The 26,926-nt window shown below is 42.0% G+C and overlaps 1 protein-coding gene across 1 annotated transcript in view; it reads left to right on the top strand.

The window, feature by feature from the left end:
• negr1 (neuronal growth regulator 1) overlaps positions 1–26,926 on the top strand; it is a 531,576-nt gene that overhangs the window by 389,219 nt on the left and 115,431 nt on the right. The window contains exon 3 of the mRNA XM_078219382.1: positions 6,007–6,132. Within this exon, the coding sequence (XP_078075508.1) occupies positions 6,007–6,132 (126 nt within the window). The remainder of the gene's footprint in view (positions 1–6,006; positions 6,133–26,926) is intronic.

Below are 26,926 nucleotides of genomic sequence, written 5' to 3'. Positions count from 1 at the left end.
AGTCCAGATGACCCTTTGTCAAATGCAAAAGAGTTTGTTATCCACCTGTGAATTACACAAAATCTGTTGAGAAATACCAAATACCGCTAAATTCTCAGTAATTGTTCTTTCCTAAACTATAAGCTCTGTAACTCAGTTGCAATTCCCCTACCACTGATCTAGTTGAAATGATCTAACTCAACCAGGAACTGCCACTGAGACCTTTCTATTCTGGTAACTCAGATATGGAGACGCTACCTTTGACAATGGTTAGATATTAATACTTCAAAACATCAGATTTCATGACATCACAGTTCTAGACAGTTCATAAAGCAATGTCGAAACTATCAGGGATAATGTTTCCTTTGGGAAACTGAAAGGATTGGATGAAATGCCAGATTTACAAATCAACCAGAATTACTCTCCAGTGACTATCACAGAAAGTAAAATCAGATGAGATTCAAGACCTAATCCCTTTGGTACCTGACAGGTAGGTTAGGTTAAAATTGCCACTAATTACTGCTGATTGCAAAAACATTCATAAAGTTGAGGGAGTGTCAGCACTGCTATCCTCCTGTAGCCGTCTGCTACAGAAATCATGTTTAAACTCCACAAATATCCCCATACTCAATGATGGAGGAGCCCAGCACATCAATCCAAAAGATAAGGCTGAAGCATTCACAGGAATCTTCAGCCGGGAGTGCCGAATAGATGATACATCGCGGCCTCCTCTGGAGGTCCCCAGCATCACAGATGTCAGTCTTCAGCCAATTTGATTCTCTCCATATGATATCAAGAAATGGTTGGAGGCACAGGATAGGCAAAGGCAATGGGCCCTGACAATATTCCAACAATAGTACTGAAGATGTGCTCCAGAATTTGCCTAGCCCCTAGCCAAGTTGTTCCAATACAGCTACATCACTGACATCTACCCAGCAATATGGAAGATTGCCCAAGTATGTCCTGTACACAAGAAGCAGGACAAATCCGACCCAGCCAATCAGTCTACTCTCGATGATCAGTAAAGTGAACTCCGGAGGTGAGTGACTGCCCTGACGAGACAGCATTTGACTGAGTGTGGCATCAAAAAGCTGTAGCAAAACTGGAGTCAATAGAAATCGGGAAAACTCTCCACCGGTTGGAGTCTTACTTAGCACAAAGAATGATGATTGGAGGTCTATTTTCTCAGCTACAACACATCACTGCAGGAGTTCCTCAGGGTAGTGTCGTAGGCTCAACCATCTTCAGCTGCTTCATCAATGACCTTCCTTTCATATAAAGTCAGAAGTAGGAATGGTTGCACAATGTTCAGCACCATTTGTAACTCTTCAGGTACTGAAGCAGTCCATGTCCAAATGCAGAAAGACCTGACAATATCTAGGCTTGGGCTGATAGGTGACAGGTAATATTCATGCCACATAAGTGCCAGGCAATGACCATCTCTAACAAGGGGGAATTTAACCATTGCCCCTTGACATTCAATGTCATTACCATAACTGAATCCCCCACAATCAACATCCTGGTGGTACCATTGACCAGAAACTGAACTGAACTAGCTACGTCAGTTCTTTAGCTCAGTAAGAAGTCTAACAACACCAGGTTAAAGTCCAACAGGTTTATTTGGTAGCAAAAGCCACTAGCTTTCGAACAGGCTGTCCCTTCGTCAGGTGGGTGGGAGTTCTGATCACAAACAGGGCACAAAGACACAAACTCAATTTTCATGAATAATGATTGGAATGTGAGTCTTTGCAGCTAATCAAGTCTTAAAGGTACAGACAATGTGAGTGGAGGGAGCATTAAGCACAGGTTAAAGAGATGTGTATTGTCTCCAGACAGGACAGCTAGTAAGATTTTGCACATCCAGGCAGGTTGTGGGGGTTACAGATAGTGTGACATGAACCCAAGATCCCGGTTGAGGCTGTCCTCATGTGTGCGGAACCAGGCTATCAGTCTCTGCTTAGCTGTTGTATGTCATGAAGGCCGCCTTGGAGAACGCTTACCCGGAGATCAGAGGCTGAATGCCCGTGACCGCTGAAGTGCTCACCAATAGGAAGAGAACAGTCTTGCCTGGTGATTGTCGAGCGGTGTTCATTGATCCGTTGTTTAGCTACCAGAGCAGAAGTAGGAATGGTTGCAGATGACTGTACAATGTTCAGCACCATTTGTAACTCTTCAGATCAGAGCATTCATCAGTTCTTTAGCTACCACAGCAGGTCAAAGGCTAGGAATTTTGTGGCGAGTAACTCACTTTCTGACTCCCTAAAACCTGTCCACCATCTACAAGGTGCCAGTCAGGAGTGTAATGGGATACTCTCCATTTGCTTGGATGTGTGCAGCTCCAACAACATTCAAGAAGTCTGACACCATCCAGGACAAAGCAGCCCACCAGATTGCTTCCCCTTTCACAAACATTCAGTCCCTCCACACAAATCTCACAACACCAGGTTTAAGTCCAACAGCTTTATTTGGAATCACAAGCTTTCGGAGCACTGCTCCTTCCTCAGGTGAGTGTAGAAACTCGATGTCTGTGTTGATAGGTGTGATCGTCTTGGAGATCCTCTCCACTTTGAGCTGGCAGTTTGCGGTGTCGGTGGTAGCCATGATGTGGAGATGCCGGCGTTGGACTGGGGTGGGCACAGTAAGAAGTCTCACAACGCCAGGTTAAAGTCCAACAGGTTTATTTGGAGTCACGAGCTTTCGGAGCACTGTTCCTAAGGGGGAACTCCTAAACAGCGCTCCACATCATGTCCACAAACAGTGGCAGCTGAGTAAGTAGGTGAAATAAGAAGGAGAAATTAACCCAGTTCATCAATTTAAAACATGTTTGTCTCTCCACAGATTCTGCCAGACCTGCTGAGTATTTCCAGCATAATCTGTTTTTGTATTAGATTTCGTATATCCACAGTTTATTTTGTAATTACAAAGCAGCAGTTTAATAGATGGAGTAGGGAAAATTTTGAATCTTTAATCAAAGAGGAAATTACTAAATATCTAGATAAAGAGAAATTAATTCGAGCTGCCAACACAGATTCTTGAAAGAAAGATTGGCTTGGCAACATAGTTCTTTGAAGATGTGACAGATGTTATAGATGGGGAACCGTAATGGATGTGTATGTGAACTTTTAAAAAGCTTTTGACAAGGTCTCGCACAGGGAATTATTGAAGAAGATCAAGAGATATTGAATTAAGAGAAAGTTAGCAAATTGGATTAAAACTGGTTTGAAAAGATGAAACAGAGTTTAGGAGTTAAGGGCAATTTCTCAGAGCACGACGCTGCAACAAATGCAGAAATAAATCTGTTCTGATTTCAGAATTGGTTTTATCACCTTAATGTTGCAAAATTAAAAATAAACAGCTTGAAATATTGTATTTCTCCGATTTCCTTTTTGATATCTTCATTAACATTTCCTCCCATTTCCTTTTATTTTTATCATTTGAGTTTTACCTTTTAGATTAGTTGTAACTAAATGCAAATTTTTCTTTTTAATTCTTAGGTAGTTACATATCCATTTTACAGTGCCACCCGCTGTAATCCATTATTTGTTCCAAGGGTTGGAGTTGCTTCACCTGAAATTCCCTCCAGTGGAACAGCAAGTCCAAAGTTTTATCTTCCAACCAGTCATGGTTAAGAATCCTAGAAATTGTCATAGAAGGAACAGAACCAATCTTTCAATTCCACTCTAGTGATGAAGACAGTTGCCAGCTCCCACTTTGCCCCCTGCTAATAGTCTCTGCCTTCAACTTCCAGGATCTGCCTGAGGGCGATAGCTCAAAATCTGATATCAATTCTTCAGTGCACTACCTAGTCACATCAAACATCCCTTCTCAATTTAACATTTTTTTAAAGGAGACATGAGACCATGTGAGCTTTGGGTCTAGCTGTTCTTGTGATTGCTAGGCCACCAAGTTTACTTAACAGTAATACTTTAACATACAACTGTACAGTATAGAAGTGAAGAAAACATGTACTTTTTTGTCAGAGAAATGGGTATAGCAGCCATTGCCAGGTAATTTGCATTGACTAGGAGGTGGAAAGGGAAAGAGTATCTCAGGTCATTCGAAGTACGTGGCTTGAAGTCGCGATCTCAGCTATTTTGGCAATTCAGCTGTTACACATGGCTTAAGAGCCCTTGTACTAAGATGAAGAAAATTAACTAGGGTTCTTTCTCCTGATTGCTATCTAATGGTTATATGAGTGTGGATGTGAAGACACAGCTTGCTAACTTACTGAGACACATAGGTTGCCACATGCAGGATGTTCATTAGTGCAAGATGTTGGATGGTGCACAGCAATCGTGAGAGTATCTCGGGGAGGAGCCATTACCATCAGGGGAGGAGTACGGAACAATAGCTTGGTCAAAGAAGGAGGAAGTAAATTGCGTAGTTTAATGCCAAACATGTGCTCTGGAACAAATTTATAATGTTGTCACCCACTTCTATATAAGGGCAACACGGTGGCACAGTGGTTAGCACTGCTGTCTCACAGTGCCAGGGATCCGGGTTTGATTTATGGCTTGGTCACTGTCTGTGTGGAGTTTGCACAGTCTCCCCGTGTCTGTGTGGGTTTCCTCCGGGTGCTCCGGTTTCCTCCCACAGTCCAAAGGTGTGCGGGTTAGCTGGATTGACCATGCTAAATTGCCCCTTAGTGTCAGGGGGACTAGCTATGGTAAATGCATGGGGTTGTGGGGATAGGGCCTGGGTAAGATTGTGGTCAATGCAGACTCGATGGGCCGAATGGCCTTCTTGTGCACTGGAGGATTCTATGATTCTATGAATTTTGCGACTTTTCACTGTTTGGTATAAGATCAGATCTAAATTAATCTCATTTTTCAGTTTCAGTACCTTTTTCTAAAATATAATGAGTGATTTTAACTGTCAACTGGTTTCCTTTGGCAAACTGTTAGTGCCGCTTAACTTTCTATCAGTCAGTGCAATATGAAAGAGTGACAGTTTTAACTAGTGGGTCTCATTAACCTGCCACTGATCTATTTCCCATCAAAAATTAGTCAGACGTGGGTGGGAGGATGTGCTGTTGGCCTCCCAAAAACCAGCCAGTTAGAGCTTCCTCCACGATTCTCAGGTATGTGTAAAGAAGGGCGTGTAATGACAATGATGAGAAAGTCTGGGGCAGGGGAGGCCTAAACTTTTCATGTGAGCCTGGAGGAGTGCTCCTGTTCCTGGCCATCACCGCAACATTGGGAATTGCCCTACGCAAATAGAAGTTAAAATCACGATTGATTGTTATTAGACCCCAATTAACACATGTAAATTAGCAGCAGGCTATCATTGGTTGGGCACCTTATACAAACATACAAATTAGGAGCAGGAATAGGCTATTTAGCCCTTTGTGCCAGCTCTGCCATTCAATAAGATCATGGCTGATTCTGGCCTCAATTCCACATTCCACTACTTCCCTCCGATAACTTCTGACTCCTTTGTTAATTCAGAACGTTTGCCTTAAAAATATTCAATGACCCCGCCGCTACTGGGGAGGAGAGTTCATAACCCTCTGAGAAAAAAAGATTTTTCCTCATCTCCAACTTAACTTGACCAAGACTAGCTTAGGGGTTTATAAAAGAAGGGTGGCATGGACAAGTTGGGCCGAAGGGCCTGTTTCCATGCTGTAAACCTCTATGACTCTAATTGGGAGACCCCTTATTTCAATATATGTCCCCCTAGTTCTAGTCTCTCCCTGACGGAGACATATCTAACTGTAACCAGGCACTTCAGTAGCCCAGGGCATTTTAACTCCTCAACCGTTCTGTTTTCACCCAGTGAGTATTAAAATTCCCTCCATTATTTTCATTGTTGTGTATGAATTGCATTGTTTCTATTTGGGGAGTTCAGATCCAGAAAGTTTTGATTAAAAAGATTGCTCTAGGTCATTCATATCTTGTGGAAAGCCTGATAAAAGTTTAATATTTATTGGCTGCTTAATTCAGTGCTTATCAGGATCAGTTAAAATGTTTATAGGTTAATAACACAATAAATGTTATCTAACTGTCTTCCCTTTCTGTTTTCTTTTAGTTCCTCCAAAAATTATTGACATCTCTACTGGCTGTGTCGTGAATGAATTCAGCAATGTCACTCTTTTTTGTCTAGCAAGTGGAAAACCAGAGCCCACCATCACTTGGAAGCACATATCCCCATCAGGTAAGAAAAGCTTAATATATCCTTCAGTTAAATGTATCCTTCAATTAAAATCTGTCATCATTAGTTAATACCGAATATAATTAGACATAACTCGGAGGTACTTATTTCTTTGCCAATATGGAAGGTCAAGTTCTGTAGTTTATTAGGCTAATAGAGAAATTGTTAATACAATGCATTTTCCTTTAACTCAGGTCAACCTTTCAGACTCCATCAATACAATTCTGGGTTTAACATAATCTGTTACTCTTTGGAGATTTAAACCATTGAGTGTACAGCTATTGCTCGTTTAGTACTCCTAATATGTTACTTTAAAAAATTGTGTGCTGAATGCTAACGTGCTAAATGGAAATCACTTTTCCATAAGAAAACATGCAGTAGAGGCAGGTTATGTTCTTGACCTGTAATCTTTATATTAAAAATTTATTGGCTGCTTGAACCGAACTGGCCAAAAATTCCTCTTTAACTTGTTCTACTTACCTCCCATGCAGCACTTCCCACCTTCTGATCACCTCCTGATCCTGCATCTTGCCACTTGCCCCTCCTGCTCCCTCTTCCAAACCCTCATTTCTTCCCACTTGCTGCCTTGCTCACTACCCTGTGAGCAAGGGCCCAGGAGAGGGGTGGAAAGAGTGAGGAAGTAAGCGAAAGATGTGGCAAATGGGGGGAGGAGCCAGAAGAGAGCAAGTGGTGGGAAGTGGTGAGTGGGAGATGGAAGTGATAAGTTTTAAAAACATGACAGCATGCGCAGTATCAACATGGTTCCTGGCACATGCACAGTAACCTCTCTAAAATGAAATGGAAGCAGCTCTAGTGGGTAACTTTCCTAATTTACAAACCACACTAAAAGAAAAATGTGCTATGAGAAAACACGATAACCAGGAGATACCTGTGTTTACAATTATACAACAGGACTCCATATTATATTTGGTTACTGACTACCCATTATCCCAAATTTTCCAAACAGGATGGCCCATCTGGGCTAGGGGGAGGTGGTGGCATAGTGGACTTGTAATGCAGAAACCCAAAGTAATGCACTGGGGTCCCAGGTTCAAATCCCACCACTGCAGATGGTGAAATTTAAGTTCAATAAAAATATGGAATTGAAAGTCTAAAGATGACCAGGAAACCATTGCCCATTGTGAAAACCCATCTGAATGTTCTTTAGGGAAGGAAATCTGCCATCCTTACCTGGTCTGGCCTACATGTGACTCCAGATCCACAGCGATGTGGTTGACTCTTAATTGCCCCTTCAAGGACAATTCTTTCTACCAATAAGAACACTACCTTTTCAAGCTGAGTGGTAACACAGAATCAATTCTTCCAGATAAATTACATCTTTGAACAGATGCACACATTGCTTTACTATGAGCTTTAGAAGTTTCATGACCAGCAAGATCTCTTCCAACATTTCTCCAGTTAAAGTACCCATTGATGAATGCCTATTTCCATTTACTAGGGTCAGGGAGTAATTTTGCAATATAATATTGCAAACGTAACAGTAAACTGCCTCAGAGTTTTCCAAAAGAACTTAACCAAATTCTAATTCCTGTAATCCCATTTCTTTTCACCCTCAGAAAATGGTGCTTATGAAAGCTCCTAACCGGCTTTCAGCCTCCAACCTCAAACACTTTTCTCAAATTTTCCATATTGCCTGCTTTCTGGTTTATTGATTGCAAAATACTCTTTCATACCCAGGGAAACAGGTGTTGGCTATAAGGCAATATCTTCAGGGTAGCTTTCTTAACTTACTTCAACAAAAGAATCAACAATGTCTTGTAGCCCCATTGTCATGTTAGAGACCACATCTTGTTTAACTGTTTCAGACGATGTGCAATGGATTGGCAAGTCTAAGTCATCTAATAATTCACCCATTCTTATGGATGAGGATGAATGTGCAGTTTGTGCACTGTTAAATACTTTGAACTTTTAAAGTAAAATGAAAACTGTCTTTTTGCCTCGCTTTGTCCTCTTGCCTTGCCTTCAGTTTTTTGTGTTTTTGACAGCCTGATTTATGTTGCTTCATATCACATAAGAAACTGACCTTGATTTTAGAGAAATGTTTGAAAGAGTAGGCATTATTTTTGCACAGTCAATCCCACATTTTTATCAGGATCAAGCTCTGCAAAAATTAAATAAATCTTTTAACTATGAAGCTGTGATTCAAACAAACTGGATTCCAAACAACACTCAGTCACAATGATGAGACAGAGTACAGAAAAGAGATAGAGAATCTGGTGAACTGGTGCGATGATAATAATCTCTCCCTCAATGTCAACAAACGAAAGAGATAGCCATCGACTTCTGGAAGTGTAGTGGAGAACATGCCTCTGTCTACATCAATGGGGACAAAGTAGAAATGGTTGAGAGCTTCAAGTTTTTAGGTGTCCTGATCATCAACCACCAGTCCTGATCGGCACGGTAGCACAGGGGCGGCACGGTAGCACAGTGGTTAGCACTGCTGCTTCACAGCTCCAGGGACCTGGGTTCGATTCCCGGCTTGGGTCACTGTCTGTGTGGTGTTTGCACATTCTCCTCGTGTCTGCGTGGGTTTCCTCCGGGTACTCCGGTTTCCTCCCACAGTCCAAAGATGTGTGGGTTAGGTTGATTGGCCATGCTAAAAATTGCCCCTTAGAGTCCTGAGATGTGTAGGTTAGAGGGATTAGCGGATAAATATGTGGGGGTAGGGCCTGGGTGGGATTGTGGTCGGTGCAGACTCGATGGGCCGAATGGCCTCCTTCTGCACTGTAGGGTTTCTATGATTTCTATGATCCCCCCATGCCGATGCTATAGTTAAAAAAGTCCACCAATACCTCTACTTGCTCAGAGGACTGAGGAAATTTGGCATGTCTGCTATGACTCTCACCAGCTTTTACAGATGCACCATAGAAAGCATTCCTTTTAGTTATATCACAGCTTTGTACGGCTCCTGCTCTGCCCAAGACTGCAAGAAACTACAAAGAGTTGTGAACGAAGCCCAGTCCATCATTCAAACCAGCCTCCCACCCATTGACACTGTCTACACTTCGAGCTGCCTCGGAAAAGCAGCCAGCATAATTAAGCACCCCATGCACCAGACATTCTCTCGTCCACCTTCTTCCATTGGGAAAAAGATTCAAAAGTCCGAGGACACGCGCCAACTGACTCAAAAACAGTTTATTTCCTGTTGCCATCAAACTTTTGAATTAACCTACCTCGCATTAAATTGATCTTTCTCTATACCCTAGCTGTAACACTACATTCTGCACTCTCTCCTTCTCTATGTACAGTATGCTTTGTCTGTATAACACGCAAGAAACAATACTTTTCACTGTATACCAATACATGTGACAATAATAAATCAAATCAAATGAGAATCTACTTTTCTCCTGCCCACTTCCTTCACAGACTCTCCTTCTCTGCAAGTCTGCAACCTAACCCTCTTGCACACTCTCCTCCACCGACATCCTCACAATTTTCCAACCTCCCCACCCCCCCAACTCCATCCCCTCACACTCTCCCATTCTCACCTTCTCACTCACCTGTGGAGATCAAGGGAGCTGTGCCTCACTCACCATGGCCACCGCAACTCACCATGCCTCAGGCCGTTGTCATGCACCTGGGTCCACTCCTTTGCGAGGCGATATCCTGGTGGCTTGATTCAATGGTCCTGCCTCGCTAGTATTGGCCTGCGTCTGCAAGTGTCAGTGCCCATCACAAATCTGCTTGCCTGCTCTGCACCTTATGGCTTGATTCACAAATCTCAGCAGTCTGTCCTTCTCCTCTCATCTAGGCTCATGCACGTGCCTCAGGTTAACCATTGGTCACCTGTTTTCCTCCTCATTCAGACTCAGCAATTGGAGTCTGATTTCGTTCTGCATTTGCTGCTCAATGCAGGTTGGATGCCCAGTGCACTGGCCCGGTAAAGGGCCTCCCTCATCCCCATTGGTTGGGGCTCTATTTTCTTTGTAAATCCGTCTCTGTCGGTCAACCAGCATTGGAGGGGGACAGGGAGGGAAGAAGACCTCCTGTGTCAGCTTACTCCAGGCCTTGGCCAAGTTAGCCATTAACAGGTCCTGGCAGCGGGCATTTGAGGTGGTCATCCAACAGAAACGTCGGCCCTTGCATCATAGTTACATTCATGGCCTTGGAGAGGGAGCACACAGTGTTTACCGATACAATTCAGGCCTCTGCAACCAGTGGGCGCTGCAGGGCCTGGGATGCATCATCACCCTGGGGTATGATACTTTGGTTTAGTTAGTTAAGTTTCCTTTTTGACATTTTGTTTTAGCTGCAGTGTCCCACCAGGGGCTATCACCCCTCTTAATTTGTTGTATTAATTGATTTTTGCTTTCTCAAAAAGAATACGGCTCCATTCACTGCCGGGTGGCTCTGGAGAGGGAGCATGCAGTGTCCACTGGTACGCTTTAGGCCTTCCATAACCAATGGGTGCTGTGGGGGTGGGGATTCATCACCCCCCCCCCCCCCCCCCCCCCCCAGAAAGGACATTTTAATTTGATATACTTTGAATTTCTTCTGAACTTTTGACTTTTTGTTAGTGTTGCACAAGGGGCCATCACCCCCTCTCATTTATTGATTATTGTTTAACTTATTGATTTTTTTTGTCTGTTGATGACCACCTGGGCCAGGCCCAGGAGCATGCCTATGAGGAGCTGGAGGACCCCTCCGCCCCCCTCTACAATAGGTGCCCAAAGATCGAGAGCATGGGGTTGCCTTCTTATTCTGGATTCCCTATCAAAGGAAATAATTCCTCTGGATCCACCCTATTGAATTCTTCCACTGTGCTAAACACCTCGATTAGATCATCTCTCATCTTTCTAAATTCGGAGGCATACAAGTCAAATTTATGCAACCTGGCCTCATAATTTAAGTAAGAAGTCTCACAATGCCAGGTTAAAGTCCAACAGGTTTATTTGGTAGCACACGCCACAAGCTTTCGGTGCATTGCCCCTTCATCAGGTGAGTCCACCTCATAATTTAACCCATTCCAGATGTGGTATTCTGGTGAATTGGCACAATAATCTTTCCTTTTGTGTAGTGCCCAAAGCTGAACACAGATGGAGCCTGGCCAATGCTCCGTACAACTGAATCATAATTTCCTCCCTTTTGTGTTACAATCCTCGAGATAAAGGTCAACTTTTCATTCGCCTTTTTGATTGCTTCATGTACCTTTTCTGTAACTCTCAGAGATTTGTGAATGTGGAAATCCAAATCCTTTTATATCTTCACAAATTCTAGTCTCTCACCATTGAGAAAATATTCCAATTTTATTTCTCAGATTCCAAGGGAATATTCTCACATTACCCCACATTGAACTCCATCTGTCAGAGTTTTGGCCACTTGGTAAATCTGCTTTCTCTTTGTGATTTCCCACACCCATTTCTACAGTTCTAACTTTGCTTGTTACAGATATTGACTTTAAAATGTTACAGAATTGTAAAGGGCCTGTCTAATGCAGAATTTATATAATGGCCAGAATTCTCCGGTCCATCTCCACTACCAGCGACACTGGAGAATTTGGCACTCAGCAACACTCCATTCACTACAGTGGGACCAGAGAATCCCAGCCGCAGGCAAGGTCTGAGAATTCCGGCCAATATCTCAAAATTCCCTTAGAATTTAGAATTATTGAGTTAGTTTTAAGTCACTATTTTGGTGTGAAAGTTATTGACCTAGAGAGGGAGAGATTTTTATTAGGTATCAAGGGATTATAGAACAAAGGTAAGCAAATTAATTTGGGATAGAGTGGTTCCCAAAGGTGCGGCGCGCCACACTGGTGCAGCAGGAGAGGATGGCGGGAAGATTCAAGGACAATCAAAGAAACATTTAAACATTCATGTATAGAAACCCATAGAAGTTTCCAGATTTCATGCCATCTCTCTTTGTGTTAAGACTTAACACCAGTGTGGCGCGCCGCACCCTTTGGGAACCACTTATTTGCAGACTCAAAGACATGAATACCCTCTACTTGGCCCTATGTTCCCAAATGTGTGCTATATGAACTAACCTCAGCTGGGTCAAAATTGGGCTACAAATGATTCATTGCCAGTGAGAGGAAGAAAACAGCTCTTGATTGCTAGAAAGTAGATCTCTGAAGATTAGTGAAACGGCATCAGGTTCATCCTTGATGCTCTCTGCCTGATTAAACTGCCTGCTGTACTTACTGCCTGGGCTCACATGAGGACACGATGCTTTAAGGTGAGTGACCCGAGAAACCCAGACCAGCGAGGGTCTGTGCTTTCATTAAAAAGGAAAGGAAGTTTATTTTTAAAAAAACAAATTCCTCAAGTGAATTCATCTGTCCTCGAGCTGTTCCAAAACATCCTATGATAGAATCATGGTTCTAGAGGATTTGAAGCCCAGATATTGCTGTCCATTTAAACTAGATCAACACTTCAATTAAAATAGCAGACAGAGGGATGGATGTTTTACGCAATGTTCCCACGAAGCACATGAGTGCGTAACAATCAAGCATTCCTACGCACTGTGCGCAAAGGCAGTCCCTTTAAGATGCTGCCTGTGTGTGGCTGCGCTAAATAATTTAACGAGCTGGCATATTTAAATACATCACCCGTGGATTACAGAAAAAAGTAATGGTTATACAGTTGCACCAAGTGTTCATAAGTTAATATGGTCAATAATAATTCCTCATTAAAGAACCATAGAAACATCAGTACAGAAGGAGGTCATTTAGCTCTTCTTGTTTGTGTCAGTCATAGCTCCACATTGGTGTTTCATATTCCTGCCTACCCTTATCCCTCAGTACATTCCCTCTTTAAATATTTATATAATCCTGTCTTGGATGTCTTGATTGTCTCAATTTAAAAAGCATGTTACTTATCAACACACCTTCATGTGAAAAGTTATTTTAATCTCCCCCTTGATGTTTTAGTTCTAATTCTAAATTTATTATCCCTTGTTACTGATTCACTGCGTAGTGGAAGCAAGTAGTGCAGTACTTATCCTAACAAAAGTTGGAATATTTCTGTTAGATCCTCTTAGCCTCTCTGCTCCAGTTAATAAACACAGATTAGTCGCTCATCATAATTATATTCTCTCATTCCTGGTATTATCTTAATAAATCTACACAGCCACTTTTGTATGACTAGCTCAATGGCAACACTGTGAACAGTGCTCCAGCAGTAACCTACCCTGTTGTACTAATTCATTATCACGTCCTTCATTTTCTAGACAATGCCCTGATATATTAAACAAAGAAAATAATTTACTATCTTATGGCTTCATCCACCTGCACCAAGGTTAATAAATGATTTATTTCAATATTAATGATTACAAGTTGCAATTTATATAATTACTAAATGGATCACACAGTACAGAGACTGAATTAGTCACTGTATATGTTAGCAGATAATTTATATAAAAACAATTAATCCCGTTGATTGTTGAACTGATGTTCATTCCCATGTAAAACATTTCTTATGGAAAATAATTATCAAAGTAGAATGGCCTTACATGTTTTAAGAATAATCATGTGTCAAAATCAGGTACCTACTGGCCATACTGTGGAAATACTGATATTCCATGTTCAAATTGGGTTTACAAGGCCAATGGAGGCATGAAGGTATTACCTAATGCTTTATTCAACCTCAATTTTTCTACATTGGCATCATAATCCCATATAAATGAATCAGACATTGAACATGACATTAAGTAATCTAATGTTTTAGGAACATCTGTATCTGTCAATGGTTTTATAAGAACATTTTTTATCTAACCTTTTGTGCAGTAATTTTCAGACAAGACATAATTAGGTTACTTACAGTCCTTTCCTCGAACACAGCATTTTATTTGGAGGGCATTTTAATATTCATTCTACTTATTCTACAGATTTGCAGTGTGACAAAAGTCAACCAGCACTGACATAGATCTCCTTTTGTTTAAGTTTCGATAATTGGCAAAAATTCCAATTTTCCAGAGGGCCTGAGATTTTCTTTCCCTGTTACAGACGAGTTTGGGAAAGTTTAAAGTGCTGGAAATGGAAGCTATGTACTGAAATGTTTGAAGACTTATTATATCATCAATAACACACTCGTTTCACTGCCGTCAGTTTTATCAGTGCCTAGTTGGTCTACCATGTCCGAGCTGTCTATTGCTAGTTTTCTGGACAGGCAAAGTTAGTAGCTTACACTCCCATATGCTTTGCTTTCCAGTGAGGGAAGATGTGGAGAAGAAAAACCAGAGGGAATGTCAAAATTCATACTCCTTTCACACCAGCTGGGTCAAAATGACTTTGTAGAAGGTCAAGAAGCATGTGACTCAACTAATTAGTAAGCAGGGATGGTGTAAGGAAGGAACACAGGAGAGAAAGTAAGGAGGTTTTACCTCCAATGTCAATTTTAAAAGAAGAGGGCAGTGTTAAAAGATGTAATAAATTTATCCACAAACACATGTTTCCTTTCCTCTCTAATAGCTGGCGATAGGCTAGAATTTGCTTGTTAAGACTGTCCAGAGTTTTGCTCTGCCAAGTGGCAGAGAGACAGGTATTCCATCAAGAGGGAACCCCCAAGGAAAGGCTTCCTCAATTCCTCCGCTGTCCCTCCGACTGGCATTACTGATCTGGACCACATTACTGAGACTAGCTTTTAATTCCAGATTTTATTAATTGAATTTAAATTCCACCAGCGGCCATGTCCCCAGAGCATTAGCTTGAGCCGCTGGATCACCAGTAGTGGTATTACAACTATGACACCGTCTCCCCTCTTAAGTCCACATTGAAAATGTTTGCTGGATATTTCTGACAATTGAAAGAGATGATGGGTTTCTCCTTGTGCTTTGAGTAGAAAATGATGAGGACATGGAGGAGGAGGGAATTGAGGCATTGTGTACACAAGGAATGTCTAACCATCTGGTAGGTTATAGCAATAGCATGGTTACAGCACAGAAGGAGACCATTTGGCTTATAGAGTCTGTGCCAGCTCCCTATAAGGGCATTAAAGGTAGTTCCTGTCCCCCACCTTTACCTCACAGCATTACAATTTGTTTTCCCTTCAGGTGCTTATCCAATTCCCTTCTGAAAGTCACAATTTAATCTGACTCTACCATCCTTTTAGTCGATGCATGCCACATCATGACCACTTACGGCATAAAAGTTTTTCTTCATCTTGCTTTTGGTACTTTTGCTAATTATTTTAAGTTAATGGGTGAGTTGTGCAAAGAGAACCAACAACTCTTCCCCACCAGCCCCTCCCCTCCACCCCAGCCTTCTTGCATCCATGGGAGTGGCCTGGTAGGCCCTGGGAGCGACTGCATGTAGACTTTGCCGGGCCTTTTATGGGTTCCATGTTCTGAATTATAGTTGATGCATGCCCCAAATGGATGGAGGTACATCGAGCTCCAACACTTCACATGCTACCATTGAGACACTATGGCAAAGTCTCTGCACACATGGGATACCTGATGTCCTGGTTTCTGACAATTGGACTGTCGTTGCCAGCTCTGAGTTTCAGACCTTCATGCTTTCCAATGAAATCAAACACATTAGGACCACACCCATCATCGAAGGGATTGGCTGAACGAGTGATGCAGACTTGAAGTTCGACATGAAGAAACAAACTGCAGCATCCATAGAGACTAAACCAATGCATTTTATTATGATTAACTCAATGGTAGGAATTGCCCTAGCAGAATTGTTAATGGGATGGAGGCTTTGGACAAAATTAAGCTTACTGTTCCAAAACCTGGCAGGGAGGGTGGAATCCCAGCAGGAAAGGTATGATTCTGCAAGCACAGAGAAAAAGTTCAAAACCGGCAACCCAGTCCATGTGAGGAACTTTGGGGACAGTGTCAGTCAGGTCCCTGGGATCATAATGGAAAAAACAGGGTCTATGTCTAATAAAGTGCAAAGACAGGCCAAAGTTGTCAGACAGCACCTGGGCCAGCTCAGGAGTAGGGAGCCTGCACCAGTGCAGACCTCATTACCAGCCAATGGAGACAACCACTGTCAATGTCGAGCCAGCACTAGAAGTTGACCCACACCTGTCCAACGGAAGCGAGACCTCCGGAAGAACCAGTGTCAGTGGCTTTAAGGCACTCCCTTCGGAAGCAAAGTTCTCTGCTCAGATCTGATCCTGCCTCCAATCGACCCCAGGCTGATTGCCAAGCAGTGGGATGTGAGGGAGGAGGGATTTTATGATGGCCACGGGGGATTGTCAATAGATCTCACAGTAGAGTACGAGTGATTGGTGGCTTGGCCAATAGGGAAGGGACAGCAAGGGCTTTCAAACCAGCTGGCCCCAGGCAGGCCAGCTGTCGAAGGACTCTGGGGCTTGACCTGTATATTGTAGCCACCGAGTGGTACTTTATGTATGTTGTAAATAAAGGGTAATAGTGACAGAAGACTGGCTTCAGCAAGATTATTACAGTGGCCTTAATTTGTGCAGAGTGAGACTTCCACCCATCAGGAACAGGAAATCTCACCCTAGAGAGTTGCCAGATTTCAGTAGTGGCCATTACCACCAGTACCCAGGAATCAATGAAGAAGCCTCCTTGACTTAAAGGTTAAAGTTTACTTATTATTGTCACAAGTAGGCTTACATTAACACTGTAATGAAATTACTGTGAAAATCCCCTAGTCGCCACACTCCAGTGCCTGTTTGGGTACACTGAGGGAGAATTTAGCATGGCCAATGCACCTAACGAACACATCTTTGGGATTGTGGGAGGAAACCAGTGCACACCCCCCTCCCCCCCATGAGGTATACACTTCCCTACCCGACAGCAGTCCGCACTATCAAAATTGCCAGGCTGCCCATGTTGCTTCCACCTTCCCCCGCAGACTGAAAAATTGCAGCAGAGATGGAATGAGATCCTTAAGTAACAGTTAGTTGTTCACTTAAGAGCCTCAATAGGGCTGTGGTGGTGTTAATGGCATCAGTCCATCAGCAATGTGTCAACGCACAAGTGATTTATTTCCTGTTCAATCATGCCTCTTGAGTTCTGAAATAAAAACACAAAATGCTGGGAAGTCTCAACAGTTATGGAGGGAGTAAAGTCAGATTGACATTTCAGGTCTGTGATCTTTTGTTAGAATCTCAGCTGCTGAGCTCATTAACCTTTTCAATGCCCTACCAGTCAACCAGAGTCAGTCAACTATTTTTGAGTGGCTGGAATCCCACAGGTACAAAGTAGCATTGATGTCACACATATGGAGAACAGGCCCCAGCTGAATTGCATCAACAGGAAGTGATTTCATTCATTGATAGTGAGTGATGCAAATCAATGCTTCTACATGTCTTTGCATATTACTTTGGAAGCAGTCACAAGTCTTTGATTCTCTCGCAATACCAGTTAGCTGCACTTCTCAGCCAGAGCATCATATCAGGGTGGTTGAAAAGAGATGTGAGGTACTTGTTTCTGGCAGGATCGATGACTTTTTCTTGCCATTATCTGCAAAAAGAGGTTTAACAAAGTGCTGTACTACCTAAACGATAATTGAGCAGACTGGTATTCTTAGTTGCTTGGTTAAGATTCAACAGAGCGGTGAGAGGTTGGAGGGGGTGGGTAGCCATGCTATACAGTCCAGCAAGGTTATCCAGAATTACAGGCTTGCTACAACCTGCTTAGTTTAGTCATTACAAAGGAATTGGGTCTTTCATCCAGAACAGCTGAAGAAAATGAAAGCGGTGGCAATGATAAAGAGATAAAGAAAAGACTCGGGACAGCCTTCAGACAGCAACATGTACCATCAGACTGCTCATCATCAGCAACTTCTTCCACAAGAAAAAGGGTGCTTAACACAAAAACCCTTAACTATCTCCCGTCTTGCTCTCAAATTACCTCAATCCAATTATATTACAACATTGCTGTGTGTTCCACGGAGGGCACCTACTGACAGGAATCGCCTTATGAAGTTTTATAAATCAGGAGGCCTCCACTGAGTACACTCAAACACCCAATTTGCAAAACATTTTTCCAATTACTTCCATCTCGTCCCTTCATTATGCCCTATTGCTACATAGCAATGTATGTTCCCCTTGCTTCCAAAAGCTTTAAATTGCATGATCTTCTTGCTCCTATGTGATGCTACATCAGTGTCAGGAGATTGTAAGATTAATGACTGAGATTGTGCCAAAGTATTTTTAAAAGTTTGAGGGGGCATTAACTTCTGGACGCTGAGCTCCTTCTGGAACTGCTTCTGATATCGTGTCACTTGTGCATCTAATGCCTATTAGGCCCAAGCCAGAAGCTTTATCTTGCGCTGATGTTGGAGGGGGCTGCATTGATGCTTGTACATTAACACGGGACATCTAAACACACAAATACTGGTGGTACTTTCTGCTGGGTTAATGGTCTGTGCACAAACAGAGCCAAGAGTTCATTTTAAGTTATGAAAGCTGGCTAGGCTGTCCTTCAGGACATCAATAGAATGCATTACTGGTACTCCAGAAGCAACTTTGGACCTTTTCTTGACAGGTGGACACTGTAGTGATCTCCTGGATTACCACACCCATTAGAATGTTTTTCATATTATGCCTTGTTTTGTTCGTGATCTTACAGAAGTTTTCTGTTGATTTACCCACTATCTACAGCACGAGATGACTATTGTTCCCAATTCCTTACACATGAGATCAATCTTCTGGAATCATAGATACTTTAAGCACCAAGTGCCTAAGATTTTAGTCCTCGATTCAGTTTCAACAAGTTACAGACCAATTCACAATTTTATTTTACCAGTCTTTGCAGATCAGTAACTTCATTGCAGTGTTAATGTAAGCCTACTTGTGACACTAATAAATAAACTTTAAATGCAAAACTTTATTTTGTTATCATCATACTAAGAGATGCAGGCAATGAAGCAATCACTACACTTCTCACTCACTCAAGCATGCTAGAAAGTATGATAGGAGACAATGTAATGGTAGGAGAGAAATTTAAATTGTGAGAATAGGAGGGACAGTGTTTGATGAGGTTTCCTTATGCATAATAACTGTCTCATTACATCACTTCCTTAATGTTCTATGGCCCTGGATATTGTGGAGTTGAATCAAACTTCTATTGTTTCATAAAACCTCCACAATGTCGAACGGTCATTCACGGGTTGGTTGCTGTGGCATCGGCTGCTTGAGCCACTCTCTTCCAAACAGCCAGAAGCTCCTTTTTTCGTGAGTGTCCTTTACTGAATGTCAAAGAGACTAGAGAAGAAAAATTGGACAATGTCTCTTAGCTGATGAGGGGATTGTGATTACCCCGCTCCCAATGGAAGTGATGCTGGATACCTGCTTATCCCCAAGATTGTGACATGCAGCCCAGTGCTAAAGATGTTGTTGAGGGCTGCATCCTCTACAGGCAGCCTCGGTTTGTGCAGGACTTCAGGTGCTGGAAGTGGATGGGAGAGACTTTGTAAAAGAAGAAAGCAGCAGGCCAGAGACAGGGCTCCAAGGTTCCTAGAGGTACTGCTGGAAACCTTAGTGAAGGAGTAGGATAGGAAGAGAGAGGTCACTTTTCTACAGGGGCCCAGTAGGCCCTTCGGACATACATTACAAAGGCAGTGGAAGAAGGTAACCACAGAAATCAACGTCCGGAGTCCGGCCCAAGGACCTGGATAAATACCAGCAAAACATAGAAAATATAAAATCATAAAAATATACGGCACAGGGGCAGGGCACTTGAGGAGAAATCTATTGATCCCAGAAATATAGAATTCCAGTGGCACATTTGAGATTTTGGAAATTAAAAGATTTATTAACAAGAAGAACAAATTAAAGTTACACCCCCCTCCCCCCCTCCGCCCTCCAAGTAAACCTGTTTGGTCAGAACACCACCAGTAAGTACCTCTGAGCAACACTTGCTTATAGATTTTTAACTCTAGAAATTCAGTAATATTACCCAAGGTGAAACTGCTGTCACTTTTGTAGAAGTATATCACATGACCACTCAATCTCTTCCACTCTGTTGTGGAAATCCAAAACAATTCAGAAACCGAATTGCTTTCTGGTATCTGCATGGAATTGCTCAGGTTTTGCTCCTTCTCTCAGCATAGAGTTATTGTCAGGATGCCTTCCCCACATCCTGCCTTAAATATCCTTATTCCCTATCATCACCAATCCTATTTTCCTCAGCACCCCTTTGAACTCAACTGTTCCAAAATGTAAATATCTTTCATGTTTTCCTATAGTCTCCCCAAATAAAATTTAAGAACCTTCCCTTGTTTACTTATCAAACCTTTGTAAGTTGTACAAGTCCCCTTACTCATCCCTTGAAATTTATCAGTTGAAAAGCCAAGTCCCTATCCATCTCCAAATGCAAATTTCTAAACCCAATCTATTTACTTATAAACCCACTTCACTTTGGCCTCTTTTTACAAATGCATGCATTTTGCACTTTTACCCTTTTTATCGCCCAAATAAGTTGTTTCTACTAACCTTTCTCCAGCTTAATTAACTCATTTATACAGACATACAATTCTTATCCTTGTATTGGCCCTGAATGTGAATCTAGTTGGAAGTCAAATGATTTGCATGGAATTGTCCAAACATCTGTGTGAAACATTGGGTACAAAACATCACTAAACCTTCAACCAGATTCCACCATAGCTCCCGCAACCCCCAACTTCAGAGAGCTGCAAGGATTCTATTGTTCTGTGGAACAAGACACTCCATGAAAATGTTTACAGATAAAAATACAAAAAGACTTTGTTGTACCGTCATGGCTGATACCCAGAGCGGACATTAGGATTTTCCACAGGAGTGGAGTTTCCTGAGTGTCCATCATAAGTTGGACAACAGATCCAAAGTGACACTGGAGAAATGGTGTAAACACTTTCATGCCATTTCTCATGATTTTCCCACAGATTCTCTGCCAAAATTACAGTGGATGAACAGGATAAACCCATGGAAATTAATGGCATGAGTATAATAGCAAATAAATCATAAAAGTAATTAATAAATGACACTGTGAAGTCTATCGTTTGTTATACTATAACCCCAAAGTATTTCATTCATGGATATTGCTGCTAATCTACTTATATCTATATTAAAAATCTTCCAATTGAAGAATTCCATGTCACCTTTTCCAAAATTATAATTTCCACATTTATAATGAAACTGTCTTGATGAATTTCTTAAGCTATAAATACAGCTCCCCATTAGTGGAGACGCTGCACTGTTGGGAGTGCTTTCATTATAAATGTGGGCAATGGAACTTATAATGGAAAAGTAGGGACAAACTGTATAACTTTAAAATGAGGAATTTCATCTCTCTGTTCTCATCCTCTGGTCTCATCTGAAAAAAAGCTTCACATGTTTCTGACTCGCCATGTATAATGTTGTGGGAGGTTGATGAGTAATATGTAAAAATCTCGAGTTATTTTTGATTGTCGCATCTTTGACAATGCACCATGCTCTCACAATGTTTGCTATCCATTCTTCTCACAATAGTGGTGCTCTGGCAAAGTGCCCAGATCTGGCTGGCATTCTTACTCTGCCTTCCACCTACATTTGGTGAAAGCATATGTGAAAAGGAACGATTGCAACAATTTTATGTGTTCTCTAGCCTAGATAATGTTTTTGCCTGTCAGTCTGTTTGTCTGTAAATAATATTGCCGGAATTTTGCCGCCTCGCCAGCCCGAGGCTCATAAGATCCGCCTGAGGCCAATGGAGAATGCGTTCTGCAAGCCTCGCCCGACCCAGCGGTAAAATTCCAGCCTATATCTCAATGAAACTTGGTACAGAGATAGAGTAGGTTATAGCCCAAGGAATAATTGATTAATTTTTGATACAGATCAAGATTTGAATCCTGATCCTGAAGTATTGTAAAGCAAAGAATGTTGTTGATTGTTTTAAAATGTTGTACATTGTCTCGGCTGGTGTTGTGGACTCTGTCTCCGCCGTCAAAATGTGAGCAGAGTTTTCAGAGCAAGTTGTTGGATATGGATTGGTTTAGAGCCTCCTTTGTGAGACGGAAGCTCTTAAGAAAAAGATTTATTTTTTCAGCTTTGTATTTACAGAACATGAACCAGACAGGGAAAAGGGTTGAGGAAGAACTACGTAATTGTAATAACATTGAGTAAACACGGTGTGGCAGAGATACTGAGTACCCTCTTTTCTTGTTTTATATGGTTTCCCCATACAAATCCATTGCCAATTGGTAAAGCTTGCTCTGACTAAAAAAAACAATCAATTATTTTGTCACCTTGCTCAGATTCTAACCAATCCTAGGAGAAGCTGAACACCATTGAGCATCATGCCAATGCTATGTTTTCTTGACCACATCTTGGAGCCTAGACCACTGCCTCCCATTACCACTCTCTCAACAACAATCCCCCATCCACCCAATTTATTCAACACCAGTGTATTTCTTCCTCCATCCTGCTTAAAACCTATATCCCTGTTACCACTTCAGCCGCAGCCATCGAGGGACTGCTGGTCAAAGCACTTCTTCTTTGAGAGTGTTTTCATTGTTTGACAGATGAGCCAATTTTTTGGAAGGCATTTCACCTACTGGTGCTTCACTCATCCTCAGCTGGAGTTCCCTGTTGCCTGCCTTCACTACAACATGGGGAAGCTTATGCTGATCCATTACGCAGCTTTTCTGAGGATTATAAACAGAGGACACACAACCACCAACAACTCCAGCAGCAACATGAGCATCACCAGCAGCTGAGGTACAAGCGGAAGAGCTGGAGAATGAAGGCAAACTGCACATAAATACAGACATAAGGAGAAAGCAGAATGAGGAACACAGAATTCTTGTGAGGAGACGACAAATCAATCTCAGGAAGATGTCTGTTTTTCTGTTTGGCAGAAAAAGAGAGACAAGCTCTTAGATGTACTGTACAAGCTGGCTAAAAAGATCAAAAACCTGGAAATCTATGTGAATAACTCAGAGATGCTGAAGAGCTGGGTGTTTTCCCAGAGGTGGCCAAGCCATGAATGATTAATATTGGTTGGTTGGTTGAAAGGAATTCTGAAAAGCTACCAGTAGGACTGTTGTGACCCGAGGGAGAAAGGGTTTGTGGAAGTGAGTCTTGCTGATGAGAATCGCACCTGTGAAACCCGAAGGTGAAAACTGCTGTCGGATAGGATTCCTGACCTTTCCCATTTTAATTAAGAACAGCATATTGTGTAGCTAAATCATGTCATACACACTGAAGGAGTACGCTTGTAGTTGTGTAAGACTTTTCTTTGTTTCATCAACTATTTAAAGTGAAATTTACCTTTTCATTTGAAGTATATTTTGCCAGTTAATTTGTGTTTAATTTTTATTGGTTCTGATTCATGTGGAAGTTACAAATTGTGAAATCTTGTTGGTAATTTCATTATTTGGGGATCATTTAGTAAATGTGGTTTACGGTTCACTCAAAGAGATCAAAACACTGCATTGATGGAGAACATAATTGAAGGGAGCAAGAATATACAAGTCATAGTTCACCCAGTCTAACAGTGTGTGTGTACTTATCCGATTTTTTTTTGCTCTTCTTAAATTACTGATGAGCTTCATTAGATATAACAAGGGTGTAAGCATACATTTTTCAGTGTCTTGAACTACTGCCTGCAATTGTGCAATGAAGAATAGTATGTCTGTAATATGGCATTAATTGTATGGTCAGTTTATTGGATAGATTCCAATTGTTCTCCTAAGCGAGGAGAAGGTTAAGATAAATTTGATAGAGATTTTCAGAATCATAACGGATCTGGATAGATTAGTTAGGGAGAAACTATTCCCATTGAAAATTGGGTCAAGAACCAGAGGACATCAATTTAAAGTGAGTGACAAAAGAACAAAAGTTGACACAAGGAATATCTTTTTTTTTGATTTGTGTAGTTAGGATTTGGAATGCTATGCCTAAGAATGTGGTGGAGGCTGATTCAATTGTGCCTTTTCAAAGGGAATTATATAATTATCTAAGGAGAAGAAGAATCACAAGGTTATAGGAAAAGGCAAGAAGTGAGTTCTCTCACAGAGTGCTGGCATAGATACAATGGGCCAAATGATCTCCTTCTGTGCTGTAACCATTTAATGGGCTGAATGACACCTTGAGTACCTCCTCTCAGAGGAAGGAAATCCTGCCCTCAAGAGCGGCTAACTAATTATAGAATCATAGAATCCCTACAGTGCAGATGGAGGCCATTCAGCCCATCAAGCCTGCACCGACAACAATCCCACCCAGGTCCTATCGCCATAACCCCACATATTTACCCTGCTATTCCCTCTGACACCAAAGGGTAATTTAGCATGGCCAATCAACCTAACCTGCACGCCTTTGGAGTGTGGGAGGAAACCGGAGAACCCAGAGAAAACCCATGCAGACACGGGGAGAACACACACAGTCACCCGAGGCTGGAGTTGAACCCGGATCCCTGGCACTGTGAGGCAGCAGTGCTAACCACTGTGCTGCAATTAGATTGGCTGGAAGCTCCTGCAGTTTCAGCACTGCCAGCAGTGAGTAGTAGGAGCTTCTGGGGTTGCAAGGAGGCACTTAAAGATCAAAAATGAACATGGGAGAGTGGGTACTTCCACGTTTTCTTTGGCAGCAAGGACGGTGAGTGGATGGGCAGGTGGATTTTGTTGGCCAGGCATGGAGGCACAAAGAGGGTAGTTATTATCCTGGTGGGTGGTGCTCCTCAATATGCACACGGCACCACTTAAAGAATGTACCCCACTTCCTTCCCACCCTTTCAGCAACTGTGGTGAAAAATCAACCTTCTTACTCTTGCCTGTCTTCCACTGCCCAGCATATTATGCTAGTGTGGGCAGATTGAGGTCTTTAGTTGCCACTTAATTGGACAGGTAAGAGCCTCAATATGTCTAAGAACAGATAGACGGGTAAATGGGCAGCCTGACCCACCCCTCATATTATGAGATGGGGTTGGGCAGCAGAGCTACCCACTCAACCTACTAAATGTGCTCCCCTCACAGATAATACACCCACCTGGGGGTGGGGGGCTTTAATATTCACCCTCTGATTCTAGTTTCTAACTTGTCTCTGAATGCAAATATTTCTGAACTAGGATGTAGACAATGCATTTTGTTTTTGCTTGATAAACAATGAAGGTGGAACATACAAATTTGCTGAAAATGTACTTCACTTTCATACCATTATAATTAACTTAATTAAAACCTAAACCTAAGCACAAGCGGGAGCTGGCAGAGTTCCAGTGATGATCAAAGCAGGGGATGCTATCTAAAGGATGAGTCTTTCAATAAACTGTGCAAAATTGCTGTAGCATCAAGTTCAACAATGGTGTTTCCTTTGAAGGAGCAGGAGCAGCTCAGACTGCTGCAAGAGCTGTTCGACCCACCATCTAAGTGTATGGCACTATCTAAGTGTATGTCATCAACAATTGCAAGCACCTCAACTCAGATTCAGTGGGAGAAATTAAATATTATTTCTCCTGTTCTGTTTTGGATGTAAAATTGTGAATCAGAATCCAGTCCCTATCGCCAATCTTCTCCGATTGTCAAATTGGAAGCCAGCGACTGTTTGGTCAGTAGGGGAGTTGGGGCCTTTGTGTATGCCAATTAGATTCTAACACCGTTGCAAGGGAATAACCACCAGTCCTTTATGAGAACTTTTTAAAAACGTATTTTCTACAGAACCTTCACAGAAATACTGTGCACTGCTGCCAAGCAAGACTGTCTTTCCCAGCTCCCTCCCCCGCACTTCTCCTCTGCCTCCTCACCTCAGGATCTGCCTGTGTACGAGCTGGTTCAACAAGAGCCACTGGAAATTTGACAAAGCCAAACCAGCAAACAGCATCAGAAAATACCAAGACCCCCCCCCCCCCCCACCGCCCCCACCCTTAACTGGCAAGCTTGTTCAATTTCCATCACAACTCTGACAGACAGGGACTAGTACGTAAAGCACAATGAAAGTATATAACTATCGGTGCATGAACATAAGAGAATGGTCGACTCCATAAATTTCAGCATCTCCCTGGTTATGTAGAGTCTTCCAATCTTCACCATTGACTGGCCATAGATAATGAGATTGCACTGCCTTGGCATGGAGATATCTGCTGAGGCTCTTCTTTTGTGAAGACAATAACATTATACACTATTTTGAGATCGCAGTTTGGAGACAAACAAAGGTTGTGCATTACATTACCAATTCAGTGTAAAGAAATATAAAATATGAAAAGAAAATGGAGAAGTTTATCAAGCTTTGAAAGCTTGTGATACAGTGCAACAATATGCCACTTAACAATGCACTCTCCTAGAAAAAACAAAAACCACCAGCGAATTCAACAAAACTCTGGGGAATTTCCCTTAATGCTGCAAAACACAGGTGTCCAATAAGTTAGCCAATAGCCAGATGTAGCTAATGGGGAATGCAGATGTGGCTAATTGCAATTTTGATGAGTAAATGAAGAATGGAGTGGATAACATAGTCATCTTGACTGATCAGAATAACTGCTCTAGGCAAGGAGAAGAATTCATTCCCAGCCAATAACACGCAGCTCTCACAGGGTTTTCTTGGAGAATATGGGTGGGTCTGAGGTAACATGAAGTGCAAGTCAATGTTCTCAACAACTCACTGCTAGGAATAAAAAACAAAGATCAAATGCCAATATATTGTACACGTAGCATTCTATCAGGAGTTGCTGGATGCAGTTGCAGCAGGAACCATGGATAAGGCATTCGTTACCCTTTCAGTAGCTCCAGCTGAGACAAGATAATTCAGCACAGAGTGATTGGAACATGGAAATTCATGGATTGCATAGTATATTCCATGCATTCATCAGTTACCAAGAGAATGTTTCTTATTAGTATCTTGGACACTAATTAAGAAACTTAAAGGAATAATTGTACTTAATTTCCGATATAATTTCTATTCTA

The sequence above is a fragment of the Mustelus asterias genome, chromosome 8 (genome assembly GCF_964213995.1).
Source record: "Mustelus asterias chromosome 8, sMusAst1.hap1.1, whole genome shotgun sequence".
NCBI lineage: Eukaryota > Metazoa > Chordata > Chondrichthyes > Carcharhiniformes > Triakidae > Mustelus > Mustelus asterias.
Note: the sequence above shows the minus strand (reverse complement) of the source record. Positions and strands in the feature narration are given on the sequence as shown.